This window comes from Podarcis tiliguerta (assembly GCF_965153285.1).
Source record: "Podarcis tiliguerta genome assembly, chromosome: 14".
Lineage (NCBI taxonomy): Eukaryota > Metazoa > Chordata > Lepidosauria > Squamata > Lacertidae > Podarcis > Podarcis tiliguerta.
This window is the reverse complement of record NC_139547.1, coordinates 16,056,248-16,069,555: the sequence shown is the minus strand read 5'-3', so window position 1 is coordinate 16,069,555 and position 13,308 is coordinate 16,056,248. Positions and strand designations below refer to the sequence as shown.

Sequence of the window (13,308 nt, the reverse complement as noted above, 5' to 3'; positions counted from 1 at the left end):
GGGAGAGTAGGCGAAGACTGGGCGTCAAAGAACTTCTTTGCTGGAAAAAGTTTAAGAAATGCCCACTGATGGATTCTGCCAGCGATTGAGACGGTCATGGGTGAGTGGCTGCCCGGACAGAAAAGGTTCACTCAGGCAACCCAGCCAGATGTTGGGACAAGCTTACGCACGAGCAACCCCTAGAACCATTACACATAAGTATGGCACCTTGAGCTCTTTGGAGGAAAAGTGGGATAGAAATTTTAAAACATATAAATAAACAGGTGCCAAGATTAGAATTTTCAGGTTAAGCTTAAACTACTTCTAAAAAAAACCCAAAAAAGGAAAGGTCATTTTATGCCCAGTTTGTAGGTAAAGCTAAGTATACTGTGAGGTGTTTTTGAAAAGAGCCGTGAAAGGTAAATTGTGCCAATCTTGCTGCCCACAACCATTAAATCAACTTACTCCCATGCAATAGCTGCCACCATCAAGAGATACATCAGATAATGAACAGAGCCATCCCAATAGCAGATCACATGGCCGTAGGCCGTGTTCAGATAAGGTTCCCCCTAAGGAAAACAAAAACACAGTGACAAATAAGATTAGACAGCATTTCTGAGGCAGCACAAATAAAAAACAGCTTTGGAAAGGAACAAAGCTGGTAACATTAATCCAATCCTGATATGAGCATTCTTTCTAGAGGTCACATTTCAAGCGTCAGCGTAAGAAAATTGCAATCCGAGATCAACCATCACGAAAAGTGTGCCGCGTAAGGATCAAATCCAAATATACCAGACCAATCTGCAGGAAATTAATTGTCCAACAGCACAATTCAAAGTACTGTATTTTTCCGTGTATAACACACCCTCGGGTATAAGATGCCCCCTTTCTGGGGGGACTCCAAATTGAGAAAATGGGGGGATACACTACCTGTGTATAAGATGACCCCCAATTTTTAACATAACTTTTAAAGGAAAAATCCTAGTCTTATACACGAAAAAGTACGGTATATTTATTCTAAAGAGTTCTGCTGAGTTCAGTATCCTAGTAATAAACCAGCAGGGTGTGATATGGGAAATCTACAACTGGAATCACCTGTCTGTGTGTGTGTGTGTGTGTGTGTGTGTGTGTTTAAGAAGTGAGGATTAGGGAGAGGCCGGGGTGACACTGGATGGCGGATTAGCTATTCTCCCCCAACACCCCCATGCCATTTTTGTAATTAATGTCCTGCCCAAAATAACCCTACCCCAATTATACCACTAAGCTTTCTGCTGGAAGGCAAATAACTTTTGAGCAGAGGCAATCTCAATCAGGGAAATCTGTCTCTGATCTTTGGGGATGCGGCAAGCTTTGTTTTTCTAGCGTTTCATGCCTTTGTGTCGTAATTTGTATTTAAATTGGCTTTTAGTTATGTATCATGAGCTGCCCAGAGAACTTTGTGTGGCGGCAAACAAATGCCGCAAACAAATTAATAGCTGTAAATGGCATAAAGCGGCACAGCGGGGAATACGGCTTGTGCATCCCGCAATGCTGCGGTCCTGATACAAGTTCACACATTGTGTGTTTGCGTGTTTTTCAAAACTGCTGACACTCCTAAGTGTGGGTGTTCACACCACATCTCGCATGGCTCTAAGGCTGCAATCCTGAACCTGTTTCTGAGCCTGAAGTAGTTGAGAAACAAGACAATTGCTAAAAATAAAATAAAAGTAGCCACGCTGATCCTTGAGGAAAACAAAACCCAGAAGCCAAACTAGGGCAATATCTCTAAAAGGACCGATGCAGCCGTGTTGTGGCAACATGAGGCCAGATTTTAGTGTGTTGTGATATAAATGATTCATTATTTGTACTTGCGGTTCATCGCCTCTGGAATCTGCTGAAGGGCAACCGGCAATTCTTTGAAATCCATAAATAAATACTGTATTTTTTGCTCTTTAAGACTCACTTTTCCCCTCCTAAAAAGTAAGGGGAAATGTGTGTGCATCTTATGGAGCAAATGTAGGCTGCGCTGCTATCCCAGAAGCCAGAACAGCAAGAGGGATTGCTGCTTTCACTGCGCAGCGATCCCTCTTGCTCTTCTGGCTTCTGAGATTCAGAATATTTTCTTTCTTGTTTTCCTCCTCCAAAAACTAGGTGCGTCTTATGGTCTGGTGCGCCTTATGGAGCGAAAAATACGGTATATCAGGATGAAGCTTCCTTCAGCAATCTGGAGTAGGGGGGTTGGGAAGCCTTTTCAGGTCAAGGACCACATTCCCTTCGGTATAGCAGGGTACATTCCAGCCACGCGAAATAATCAAGATGTGCGCGAGAGATTTTCTGCTTTTCATCATGCAATGCCTTTTTCCACCTGCCTTGCCCTATCCTCCAGCCCTAGGAGCCTTTCCCAGACCATATTTTTTTAAAAAAAATTGTGCTATAAGTTGTGTGTCCTTGTTTCTCAATTTGATCCTTTTACATGGTTTTTTTTTATGTCTTGCGGCAATTTATGCATTGTGACTTGCCGTTATTTTTATTGATTGACAGTTTAGTAATTCTTTACTGTAATTTATAAGTGTAAGCTGTTTACTATTTGCTGATATTTAATTTTACTGTTTACTGTTATATTCTAATGCATTATTGAAAATTGCTTTATTTGATATAAGTTGTTTATTTTTAAGTTACTGTGACTTTTTGTATCGGATCAGATTGTTACGTGGACAATCTTTGCCATCTATTTTGGTGCATACCATAGTATAGAAAGGCGGTATAAAAATTAAAAGTGAGATGAAATGGAATGGAAGGGGAAATTCTAGGCAAGCAGAAGCACTTGAGGAGGGTGCACAGCAGGAGCCAGGGAGGACTGTGGGCTGGGGAGATCCCTGAGGGCCAGACAGGGATGCCTGGAGGCCCACATCTGGCCTGGGGTTCCCCACCTCTGCTCTGGGGCCTTGCAAGTAAAAAAAGAAAAGTCTTGGTTGTTGTGGAGGAACGGCACCCAAGCGCTGCCGAGAACGAAAATATCACAAAAGAGGAAGCAAGCTTTTAAGTTCTCCAGAACTCAGGGAGGATGTGGAGATTTTAGGAGGAACTAAAAACAGCCTTTGTTGGCGTCCATAAAGGCTCATGCAGCCTTCACCACCCTCCAGTCATCCGCCAAGCGGCTCCTACCTTGAGATCATCACCTACCTCTTTCAAGTAATGGGTCATGAATCCATCGATGATTCCGTCATGCTCAAGCCCAATGATCAAGTTCACGATGCTGGTGAAAGCAAACACGGCATAGACTGTGGCAGTTCAAGAGGAGAAGGAGGAATATAAACACATTAATAACTTGTAAGAGTGTCTTTTTCCTAATGTCAAGCTCAGCTAGACAGCCAGGGTGGCACAAGCCAGGCTGGCCTTCCCCACCGTAAGCCTCAGACTCATATGCTCCCAACTCTTTACCCATGCCCTAATAACAACAAACAACAACAACAACAACAACAACAACAACAATAATAATAATAATAATAAATTTATTATTTATACCCCACCCATCTGGCTGGGTTTCCCCAGCCACTCTGGGTGGCTTCCAGCAAAACACTAAAATACAATAACCTATTAAACATTAAAAGCTTCCCTAAAGAGGGCTGCCTTCAGATGTCTTCTAAAAGTTTGGCAGTTATTTTTCTCTTTGACATCTGATGGGAGGGCGTTCCACAGGGTGGGTGCCACTACCGAGAAGGCCCTCTGCCTGGTTCCCTGTAACTTGTAATAATAATAATTAATAATAATAATAATAATAATAATAATAATAATAATAATAATATATTTATACCCCTCCCATCTGGCTGGGTTTCCCCAGCCACTCTTAAAGTCAGAGAAGCTTTTGATCTTAAACTAACCACAGTACCCTGTGATCTGGACTCAGGGACTGTTTGTTTTTTTGTTTAGAGCACAGATGGAAAACCCGTGGCCTTCCCGATGTCGCAGACTACAGCTCTCATAATCCCTGACCACTGGCCTTGTTGGCTGCGGCTGATGAGAGTTGGAGTCCAACAAAAACATCTGAAGAGCCGCAAGTTCCCATCCTTGCAACTGTCTAAACCAGAGGTTTTCAACCTTTTTGAGTCCACAAAACTACATTATTTCTGTGGCACCCCTCTGGCAGTGGTGTAGCGTGGGTTGTCAGCACCCGGGGCAAGGCAAGCAATTTGCGCCCCCTAACCCAGGGCAAGGCAAGTAATTTGCGCCCCCCCCACTGCACTGTCCCTCCCCCAGATAGTCCCTCGCTCTCTCTCCGCACCGCATGCCTGGCACCCTCCCTTCCACAGTGGGCGGCGACCCGGCGGCTCGGATCGGATTCGCACAGCCAGCACTGCAGTGAGAGAGAGTGAGTGAGCCAGGTAGGGGCAGAGAGCTGCGAGTGTGAGCGCCCCCCCCCCGATGTTGCGGCCAGTGCGGCCGGGCCCCCCTGCACCCCCCACGCTACGCCACTGCCCTCTGGGGCTCAGGAGCCCAGTTATGTCACCCCTTGACTGCAGAGCTGGTGGCCCCCATCCCTTTTCAAACACCCTCCCTTGTGGAGGGTTCCCTCAACCTCCACTACCCTCTCCTTGGGAGTCCTCCCAGCAGCCGCCGCTGCCATGCCTGGTCTCTGAGCTGCCCCCCAAGCCCCAAAGAGAGGTGCCTGCTCACACTGCCCCACAGAGGCCTAGGACTTGTCTGTCCATTTCCAACAGCAAGCGTTGGTGGACTGGCTGGCTGGGCTCCCTCACTTACTTACTTACTTACTTGCTTGCTTACTCCAAGGCCGCCTCAGTTCCCGGCCACCAAACCCCCTGGCCAGCCCCAGAGGCACCATTCACCTGGGGAGCTTATAGCCATGGCACACTGGTTGAAAACCACTGATCTAAACAATCCAGGTCTTGAAACCACAGCCTGATTCTGCCTTAACCTCAAATCACAATTCCCCAACTTCAGACGTCACAGGCTGGTGTGGTTAGCTTTAAAATCAAAACCAGAAGTTTTCATTCTCCTTCTTGTGGGCACAAAAAGAGAATGGCAGGGAGCACATAACCCCAAGGCTCAAGGCAATTTGTTCTTACAGTGGGAAACCATAATTTCTCATTAAACCAGGGGTCAGCAGCCTTTTTCAGCCGTGGGCCGGTCCACCATCCCTCAGACCATGTGGTGGGCCGGACTATATTTTGAAAAAAAATATGATCAAATTCCTATGCCCCACAAATAACCCAGAGGTGCATTTTAAATAAAAGCACACATTCTACTCATGTAGAAACACCAAGCAGGCCACACAAATAATCCAAAGATGCATTTTAAATAAAAGGACACATTCTACTCATGTAAAAATACGCTGATCCCCAGACCATCCGCAGGACGGATTGAGAAGGCTAATGGGCCACATCCGGCTCCCGGGCCTTAGGTTGCCTACCCCTGCATTAAACCTTAGTAAAAGCCACACTCTACCCTTAGAGATACTCCTGTTGCAGGGTACCAATACGTACCATAGAACAGTGGGTCTCGGGGCGGTTTTCTTTTCACCAGGAATCGGGCTGCTAGACCCACTAAGAACAGAATCAACAATCCAACTGCAACAGTGACCCAGGAGCTGGAGAGATTAAAACCAGAGGAGAAGTCTATCATCTCAATGGTTCCTCAACTGTATCAAACAAATGGCATACTGTTGCACACAACTCGATCTCTGAGCATCAACTACCGAAGCCAGATCATCCTTGTCTAAAGGGGCATTGGTGGGTGACTAGTTGGTAGAAGGCAGTCCACCTGTGCCTTCCTATCCAGAACTGGTTTGGCACCATTTTTCCAGGCGGAAGAACCACCTACTAACAGTGTCTGTCTTCTCTGGGTTGAGTTTCAGTTTATTGGACCTCATCCAGTCCAATACCATAAACAGGCAATAGCGAATAAACATCCCTGCAAGGCAGCTTAAGCATTGCTACTGATCTTCCCCAGCACAAAATGCAAACACAACGAGCCCATGTTTGTCTTTTAAGCCCTAGAAACGAGGGCATTCTCTCCATTGTCAAGATTCAATCATATTGAAGCTTTGATAATAAAGTAAGAAGCTGCTTTGAAGGTTTGCTTGATTTTGCATTCTTCCTTTCTGCAAATGCACTCTGTGGTTAAGAATTTCTCAGACCTCATTTGGAAACACACTTTGTATCTCACTTCCTTTTTTTGTTTTTGTTTAATCACACAAGCAATCATGTCTTCAGAAAGGAGGGAGCAGCCTTATTCTGTTCGATTTAGTTGTTACATTTCACTGGCTTGGTCACAAGCAAACATTTTGCTACATAATTACATAAACTATAGTTTGTCAGCAGTGCACCAAACCATCATTAGAGCAACCCAAGCTTTGTAATGCTGTTTGGACAGCTCATCGCAAGAAGTCGTTTGCAAATTGCAGATCCTTATGTACAGAATACAGTTTCAAAAGCGGATAGTTACGCAAAAACAAAACCCTTTCCGCTTTGAAGGAGCACTGCACATATCAAGGAAATACGAGTATCTACCACAATCCATCATGAAAACAGAGTGTGGGTCCTGCTACTTGACCCCATAGTCTTTAGCAAGAGAAACTATAACAACATCTGCCTTTGCTTACATTACTAGTCTTAGTCATGCGCCAAAGTTCAGCAGGGAGGGTGCCTGTCTAATCTCAGTTTGGGAGGGGGGTCCCACAGGCTCAGACCCACTACAATGAATGCATGGCTTCTGGTAGTTATGAGCTGTACCTCTGAAGCACGAAGGACCATCTATAGAGACTCTCCCAAAGGTCTTGGTGATCAGGCAGGGATATAAAGGATTAGGCTGAGGTTATCTGAGGTTAAAGAACATAGGAAGCTGCCTTATGCCAAAAGCAGACCATTAGTGCACCCAGGTCAATACTGCCCACACGGGCTGGCAGCAGCTTTGCAAACTTTCAAGCAAGGGTCGTTCCTAGCCCTACCTGGCGATGCCAGGGTTTAAATCTTAAACCTTCTGCATGCAAAGAATGGGCTCTGTCACTGAGCTGTCGTCCTTTTCTAAATATAAAGAAAGATTCACATTCTCATGGCATGGAACACAGGGCTGATTTCAGTTAAATATTGGAACCCGCCTTCTCCCATGTCAGACCACTGCTTCCTCTAGCTCAGCATTGTCTACCCCGACCTGACTGGCAATGGCTCTCCATATTTTTAGACAGAGGGCCTTTCACAGCCCTGCCTGGAGATGCCAAGATTTGAACCTGTGACCTCCTGCATGCGAAGCAGATTCTCTACCACTTAGCTACAGCCCTTCTCCCATAGCTTTCCAGCTCGGAAGGCCTTTGCCCTCAAAACATGCCATGGCACTGGCAGTTTTCTTTTGATAAATGAAACCCCTGGCTCTTCCTTTTGAGAAGGCAGCTGGTAGCTATTGTTGTTCCTCTCTCTCTACACACAATGTCCCTTGCAGGCAGCGGAGCGCAGCTTCTAAAAATACCAGCACAGATTATGCAAGCAGCCAATGGATCTCTCCGCTGCTTGCCCACTCGGCCCTCCTCTGACGGCTCCACTGAAATTGATGTCTCTAATGCAAATGAATCTGTAATATCTAGGAAAGCTAAAAACATACAGTCAAGATGTTTTCACACAGAGAGGAAGCAGGCAAGAGGGATCAAAGCTGGGCAGGAAAATAAACTGTGGAAGGAGGAAAAGGAGGGTTATTTTCCCCTAGAGGGTCTGAACACACTGCATGCCTTGATGGCACAATCCTATGCATATTTACTCAGCAGAGTTTAATGGGGCTCATTGCCAAGGAAGGCTGCAATATTTCACCCACTTTCCCGGGAATACTAGCCACTTGTGATCCGCAGTAAGTGGCAGAAGGATACTGCCTCCAACAGTGGTGGTAGAACTTAGCCCCACTGAATTCAATAGGTCCTACTTCTGAGTGTGTGTGTTCAACAGATACGCACAGTGCTTTTTTTCTAAAATAAAAGTTATGGGGTACTCTCACTTTGGCTCAAGAAAATCACCACTTTATAGTTCAAATTGGGAAAAATAAATACAGTAAATGGACAAAAGTATAAAGATTCACAAAATGTTTAGGGGTATGCGTACCCCTGCGTCCCCCCCCCCCCGAAAAAACAGCACTGGATACACACGTATCTATTTTATACATGTCTCCTCAGAAGTAATCCCCACTGAATTCAGATGAACTTATTCCCAGGGAAGTGTATATAGAATTTCAGACTTGCAGCAGAATTCTAAACATATCTACTCAGAAGTAAGCCCTACACAATTTGATGAAACTCCCTCCCAGGTAAGTGGGTTAGGATTGCCGCCTCCGTCATAATTTTGAAGTGGGTCAACAAGAATTATACACCAGTAGAAAGGATGTTTTCCAGCTGGGTACTGAGCTTCAGCTTCTTCTTCTCTGGGTTCAGAGAAGATATTTCATCCACATTTTAATTGTTAAAAAACATATCGCTCGAGAGCATTTCTCAATATGCATTGGCAATAAAGGATATCACCTTTTTAAAAATGCAGGTGCTTGTGATTGTTTTCGCAGATACCTGAAGCACCACTGAGCCTCCCTGTGCCATTAGCGCACATCTGAATTCCGTTAATGGGAGATCAAAAGCAGGAAAGTACTTTCAAACTTCCGACACAGGACTTTATGAGTTCACAGCCATTTCTACCAAAGACAATGGTGTGCCTTCAGTTAATGGCCAGGAATCGTAGATGACCTATAGTAGCTGGTACGACAGATACGACCACAGGCTTGTGCACATTCAGGCAGAAGGAGGTCTCATTCCATTCCATGGGGCCAACTCTTGGCTATGTTTGCAACAAAAGCCAAGGAAATCACCGGCTCAGGTCATACATAGTGATAGTCCAAGGTATACCACCATCGCTCAGCCTGCAATACAGTGGAACCTCGGGTTGCAGACGTAATCCGTGATGGAGGCACGTCCAAAACCCACAGCGTTTGTAACCTGCAGCACTGCATCTGTGCATGCGCGTGATGCGATTTGGCACTTCTGCGCATGCACGAGCAGTGAAACCCGGAAGTAACCCTTTCTGGTACTTCCGGGTTTCCCGTGGTCCGCAACCTGAAAACATGTAACCTGAAGCGTTTATAACCCGAGGTACCACTGTATGGGGTAGTTTACTATTGTTAGCCGCTCTGAGCCCGGCTTCAGCTGGGGAGGGCGGGATATAAATAAAATTTATTATTATTATTATTATTAATGAATGGCATCTGTTTTGCAGACAGGAGGTCCCGATTTCAGACTCCCACATCTCCAGACAGAGCTGTCTGAAACCCCAAAGAACCATTGCCATTTTGCGTGGAGATCTAGATGCACCAATGGTTCTGATTCCCTATGTTCTATGGCAATAATAATAATAATGATAATAATAATAATTTATTTATACCCCACCCATCTGGCTGGATTTCCCCAGCCACTCTGGGCAGCTCCCAACAGAATATTAAAAACACGATAAAAGATCAAACATTAAAACTTCCCTAAACAGGACTGCCTTCAGATGTCTTCTAAAAGTCAGATACGGTGGTACCTCGGGTTACAAACGCTTCAGGTTACAGATGCTTCAGGTTACAGATTCCGCTAACCCAGAAATAGTACCTCGGGTTAAGAACTTTGCTTCAGGATGAGAACAGAAACCGTGTGGCGGTGGCATGGTGGCAGCAGGAGGCCCCATTAGGTAAAGTGGTACCTCAGGTTAAGAACAGTTTCAGGTTAAGAACGGACCTCCAGAACGAATTAAGTTATTAACCCAAGGAACCAATGTAGTTGTTTATTTCCTTGACATCTGGTGGAAGGGTGTTCCACAGGGTGGGCGCCACTACCGAGAAGGCCCTCTGCCTGGTTCCTTGTAACTTCACTTCTCGCAATGAGGGAACCGCCAGAAGGCTCTCGGTGCTGGACCTCCGTGTCTGGGCTGAACCATGGCATGGAGACGCTCCTTCAGGTATACTGGGCTGAAGCCGTTTAGGGCTTTAAAGGTCAGCACCAACACTTTGAACTGTGCTCGGAAACGTACTGGGAGCCAATGTAGCTCTTTCAGGACTGGTGTTATGTGGTGTCCATTTGTTAGCTAAGCAAGGAGGGCAATAGGTCAGCAGCGGAGCATCTTCTTTGCACATGGAAGGTCCTGGGTTCAATCTCTAGGGAATCTCCCTGGGAATGTCCTCTGGCTTAAGCCTTGGAGAGCTGTCAGTGAGGACAGTCCTGAGCTAGAGGGACCAGCAGTCTGATTCAGTATAAGGCAGCTTCTGAACACTCAAAAAGCAGGTTAGGTAAGTGTAGGACTTCACTGGAAGAAGCTGTTAAGGCTGCAACACTCCAGTTAATGCAAAGTTCTGTGCACCTTCACCACGCTGATGCGGACGCCGGTGTAAAATTCTATGGCAACAGCACACTTGACCCGGGTGAATGTGCGATCACAAGGAACACATCAAGCACATTAACAATTCTAATGCCCATTTAGATTTGCCTTCCTATAAACCCCTCAGCAGAATAATAAAAAAAATGTGTTCCTCAGTGCAAACAGCAAAAAAAGAACGAAGGACATTTTACTGCGATACTCTCACGCATGTGGAATATGACCTCTTCACTCAATACATATATATTTTAGATGTACACACATAAGCTATTTTAGTGTACACCTAAACAGGTAAATGTGTGTACACCACACACATCGTATCATGCTGCTATGGTAATCAGGGAGCCAGAATTTGGCTGTTTCACAGTGCAATCCTAGCCACATCTGCTAAGCCCTACAGAATTCCATGGGACTTGTTCTCAAGCCAAGGGAGTTGGAACTGCAGTCTTAATGACATTCTGAGTACTTCCTGCATGATGTGCAAATGGGGACCTTAAAGGCACCAGCGATTCCTCTGTCATGCTACTCAATCTCTGACTCATGAATAAAAATTGGTGCTGGAAGAAACCTCAACTTACAATTGAAGCTGATGGAAGTTCTACGTTCAAGTTATACACTGATATAAGCTGGGCAAGCCCATTCAGCCCAATCCCCTGCATGCATTTACTCATAAAGGTAAAGGTACCCCTGCCCGCACGGGCCAGTCGTGTCCGACTCTAGGGTTGTGCGCTCATCTCACTCTATAGGCTGGGGGCCAGCGCTGTCCGGAGTCACTTCCGGGTCACGTGGCCAGCGTGACGAAGCTGCTCTGGTGAGCCAGCACCAGCACAGCACACGGAAACGCTGTTTACCTTCCCGCTATAAAGCGGTCCCTATTTATCTACTTGCACTTAGGGGTGCTTTCGAACTGCTAGGTGGGCAGGAGCTGGGACCGAAAGACGGGAGCTCACCCCGCTGCGGGGATTCGAACCGCCGACCATGCGATCGGCAAGTCCTAGGCACTGAGGTTTTACCCACAGCGCCACCCTATAAGCTGGGCAAGCCCATTCAGCCCGATCCCCTGCTCGCATTTACTCATAAGCAGGCGCTATCTGTTTGGGACAGAAAGCATGCAGCTGGATCGCTCAAGACATCCCAGCAAGTAAGTCCCAATACAGTTTCTCCATACAGTAACAGGCAGAGGCCCTCAGCTTCCATTGCTTCTACAGATGGCAACTTGGGTGGGTCGAAGGGGGGGGAATGCTGCCCCCAAAACAAGCAGCTTTTTCCACCCCCTACCTCTCCCCACCCCAATATATTTCTTTCTTTTCCGGAACTCTGTGTGGAACAAAGTTCGCCTCTCCCCCTACCATGAATAGGCTTCACCGCCCCTGCTCTGCCCGCGCCCACCATTCCCGGAGCTCTCTTCCGCTCCTCTGCCTCCCAGACCGCGTTCACATGTGCACGCAAACCCGCCACCAGAGCGCACGTGGGAACGCGACCACCCCGCTCTCGCTCACCCGCCGCTGGCAGCCAAGGCGTTGAAGAGGTAAGTGACGGGAATGGCCGAGAGGGACAACACGAAGACGCCCGTGGCAGCCGAGGCGCTCATCCCGGGGCTGGCTCGCTCCTTTTCCTGCCTCTCCCGGGGCGCTGCGCGGGGGACTCAGCGAGGCTCCGCGCCCGGCATCGCGCCCTGCTTCGGTGGGCTCCTCCGCGGCGCGCCGGGAAGCGCCATATGCTGCCGAGGGGAAGGCGGCGCCCAGCCAGCCGAGCCTAAGAGCTCCGCTGCTGCAGAAAAGGGCTCCGCCCGCCGCGCAGCGCCGCCGAACGAGCGCTCAGAGGACCTGTACTCCTGCCCGCTTGCGCGCCGCTCATTCTGCGCAGCCCGCCCGCCGCCTTGGCGCTCGCCTCTTGTACTGCGCCGGGGCTGGGCTGCCGGTGGAGGGATCAGCCCGCGGCCGCCGCTCCGCCTCCTCCTCTGCACGCTTCGGCGGAGGCAAAAGCGAGCCGGCCCGGCGGATCGTCACTTGGCGCATGCATAGGAGCAGTGCCAGATTTGCAGCTAAACAAGCTATAGCTTAGGGCCCCACTCTTTTGAAGATCCCCCAAAAAATTAAAGGGGGAAAAAACTGGATGTACATTTCCAATATGAATATACTTCTTCTTAATTGTATTTCAGTTCAACAATTGCTTTGATAAAATACATATTTTGTTATGTGCAAATGGCTTTAGATACCTATTAGGTCCATAAATTACCATATCATATATTCAACACAAAAAATAGGGACGATTTGTTGTTGACAAAGGACAGCTGGACATAGAAAGGGCCCCATTGCCTTCAATAGCTTAGGGCCTCATCAAAGCTAAATCTGGCCCTGCATAGGAGCCAACTCCTATCCCCTCTCCCAATGAAATGTTTGAGGGGATATCCCCCCCCCCTCAGCATCTTAAAAAGCAGAGACATCACCTTGCCAACCAAGATCCGTATAGTTAAAATATGGTTTTCCCAGTAGTGATGTATGGAAGTGAAAGCTGGGCCATAAAGAAGGCTGATCGCCGAAGAATTGTTGCTTTTGAATTATGGTGCTGGAGGAGACTCTGGAGAGTCCCATGGACTGCAAGAAGATAAAAACTATCCATTCTGAAGAAAATCAGCCCTGAGTGCTCACTGGAAGGACAGATCGTGAAGCTAAGGCTCCAGTACTTTGGCCACCTCATGAGAAGAGAAGACTCCCTGGAAAAGACCCTGATGTTGGGAAAGATGGAGGGCACAAGGAGAAGGGGATGACAGAGGACAAGATGGTTGGACAGTGTTCTCGAAGCTACCAGCATGAGTTGGCTCCTATGTCCCCACCTGCAGTAGCACCTTGGAGACTAAAAGATCTGCAGGGTCAAATCCTAAATGCCCGTCTTACTCAGAAGGAGGTAATTGCATGCAATGGGGCTTCTTCTCAGGTAGCAGGTGTCAGCAAGCAGGCAC

General features: G+C 47.2%; 1 protein-coding gene across 3 annotated transcripts in view; it reads right to left on the bottom strand.

Moving 5' to 3' along the window:
* TM6SF1 (transmembrane 6 superfamily member 1) overlaps positions 1 to 12,364 on the bottom strand; it is a 28,383-nt gene extending 16,019 nt beyond the window's left edge. The window contains exons 1-4 of one of the 3 annotated variants that reach the window (XM_083412236.1): positions 11,846 to 12,364; positions 5,460 to 5,563; positions 3,142 to 3,239; positions 445 to 548 (exon numbers count right to left, since the gene is read on the bottom strand). In XM_083412236.1, coding sequence (XP_083268362.1) covers positions 445 to 548; positions 3,142 to 3,239; positions 5,460 to 5,563; positions 11,846 to 11,937 — 398 coding nt within the window. In that variant the 5' untranslated portion in view covers positions 11,938 to 12,364. Of the gene's footprint in view, positions 1 to 444; positions 1,895 to 2,151; positions 3,240 to 5,459; positions 5,564 to 11,845 lie in introns of all 3 variants that reach the window. The other 2 variants (XM_083412238.1, XM_083412237.1) reach the window with 2 other exon arrangements.
* Between the last annotated feature and the right edge of the window lie 944 nt (positions 12,365 to 13,308).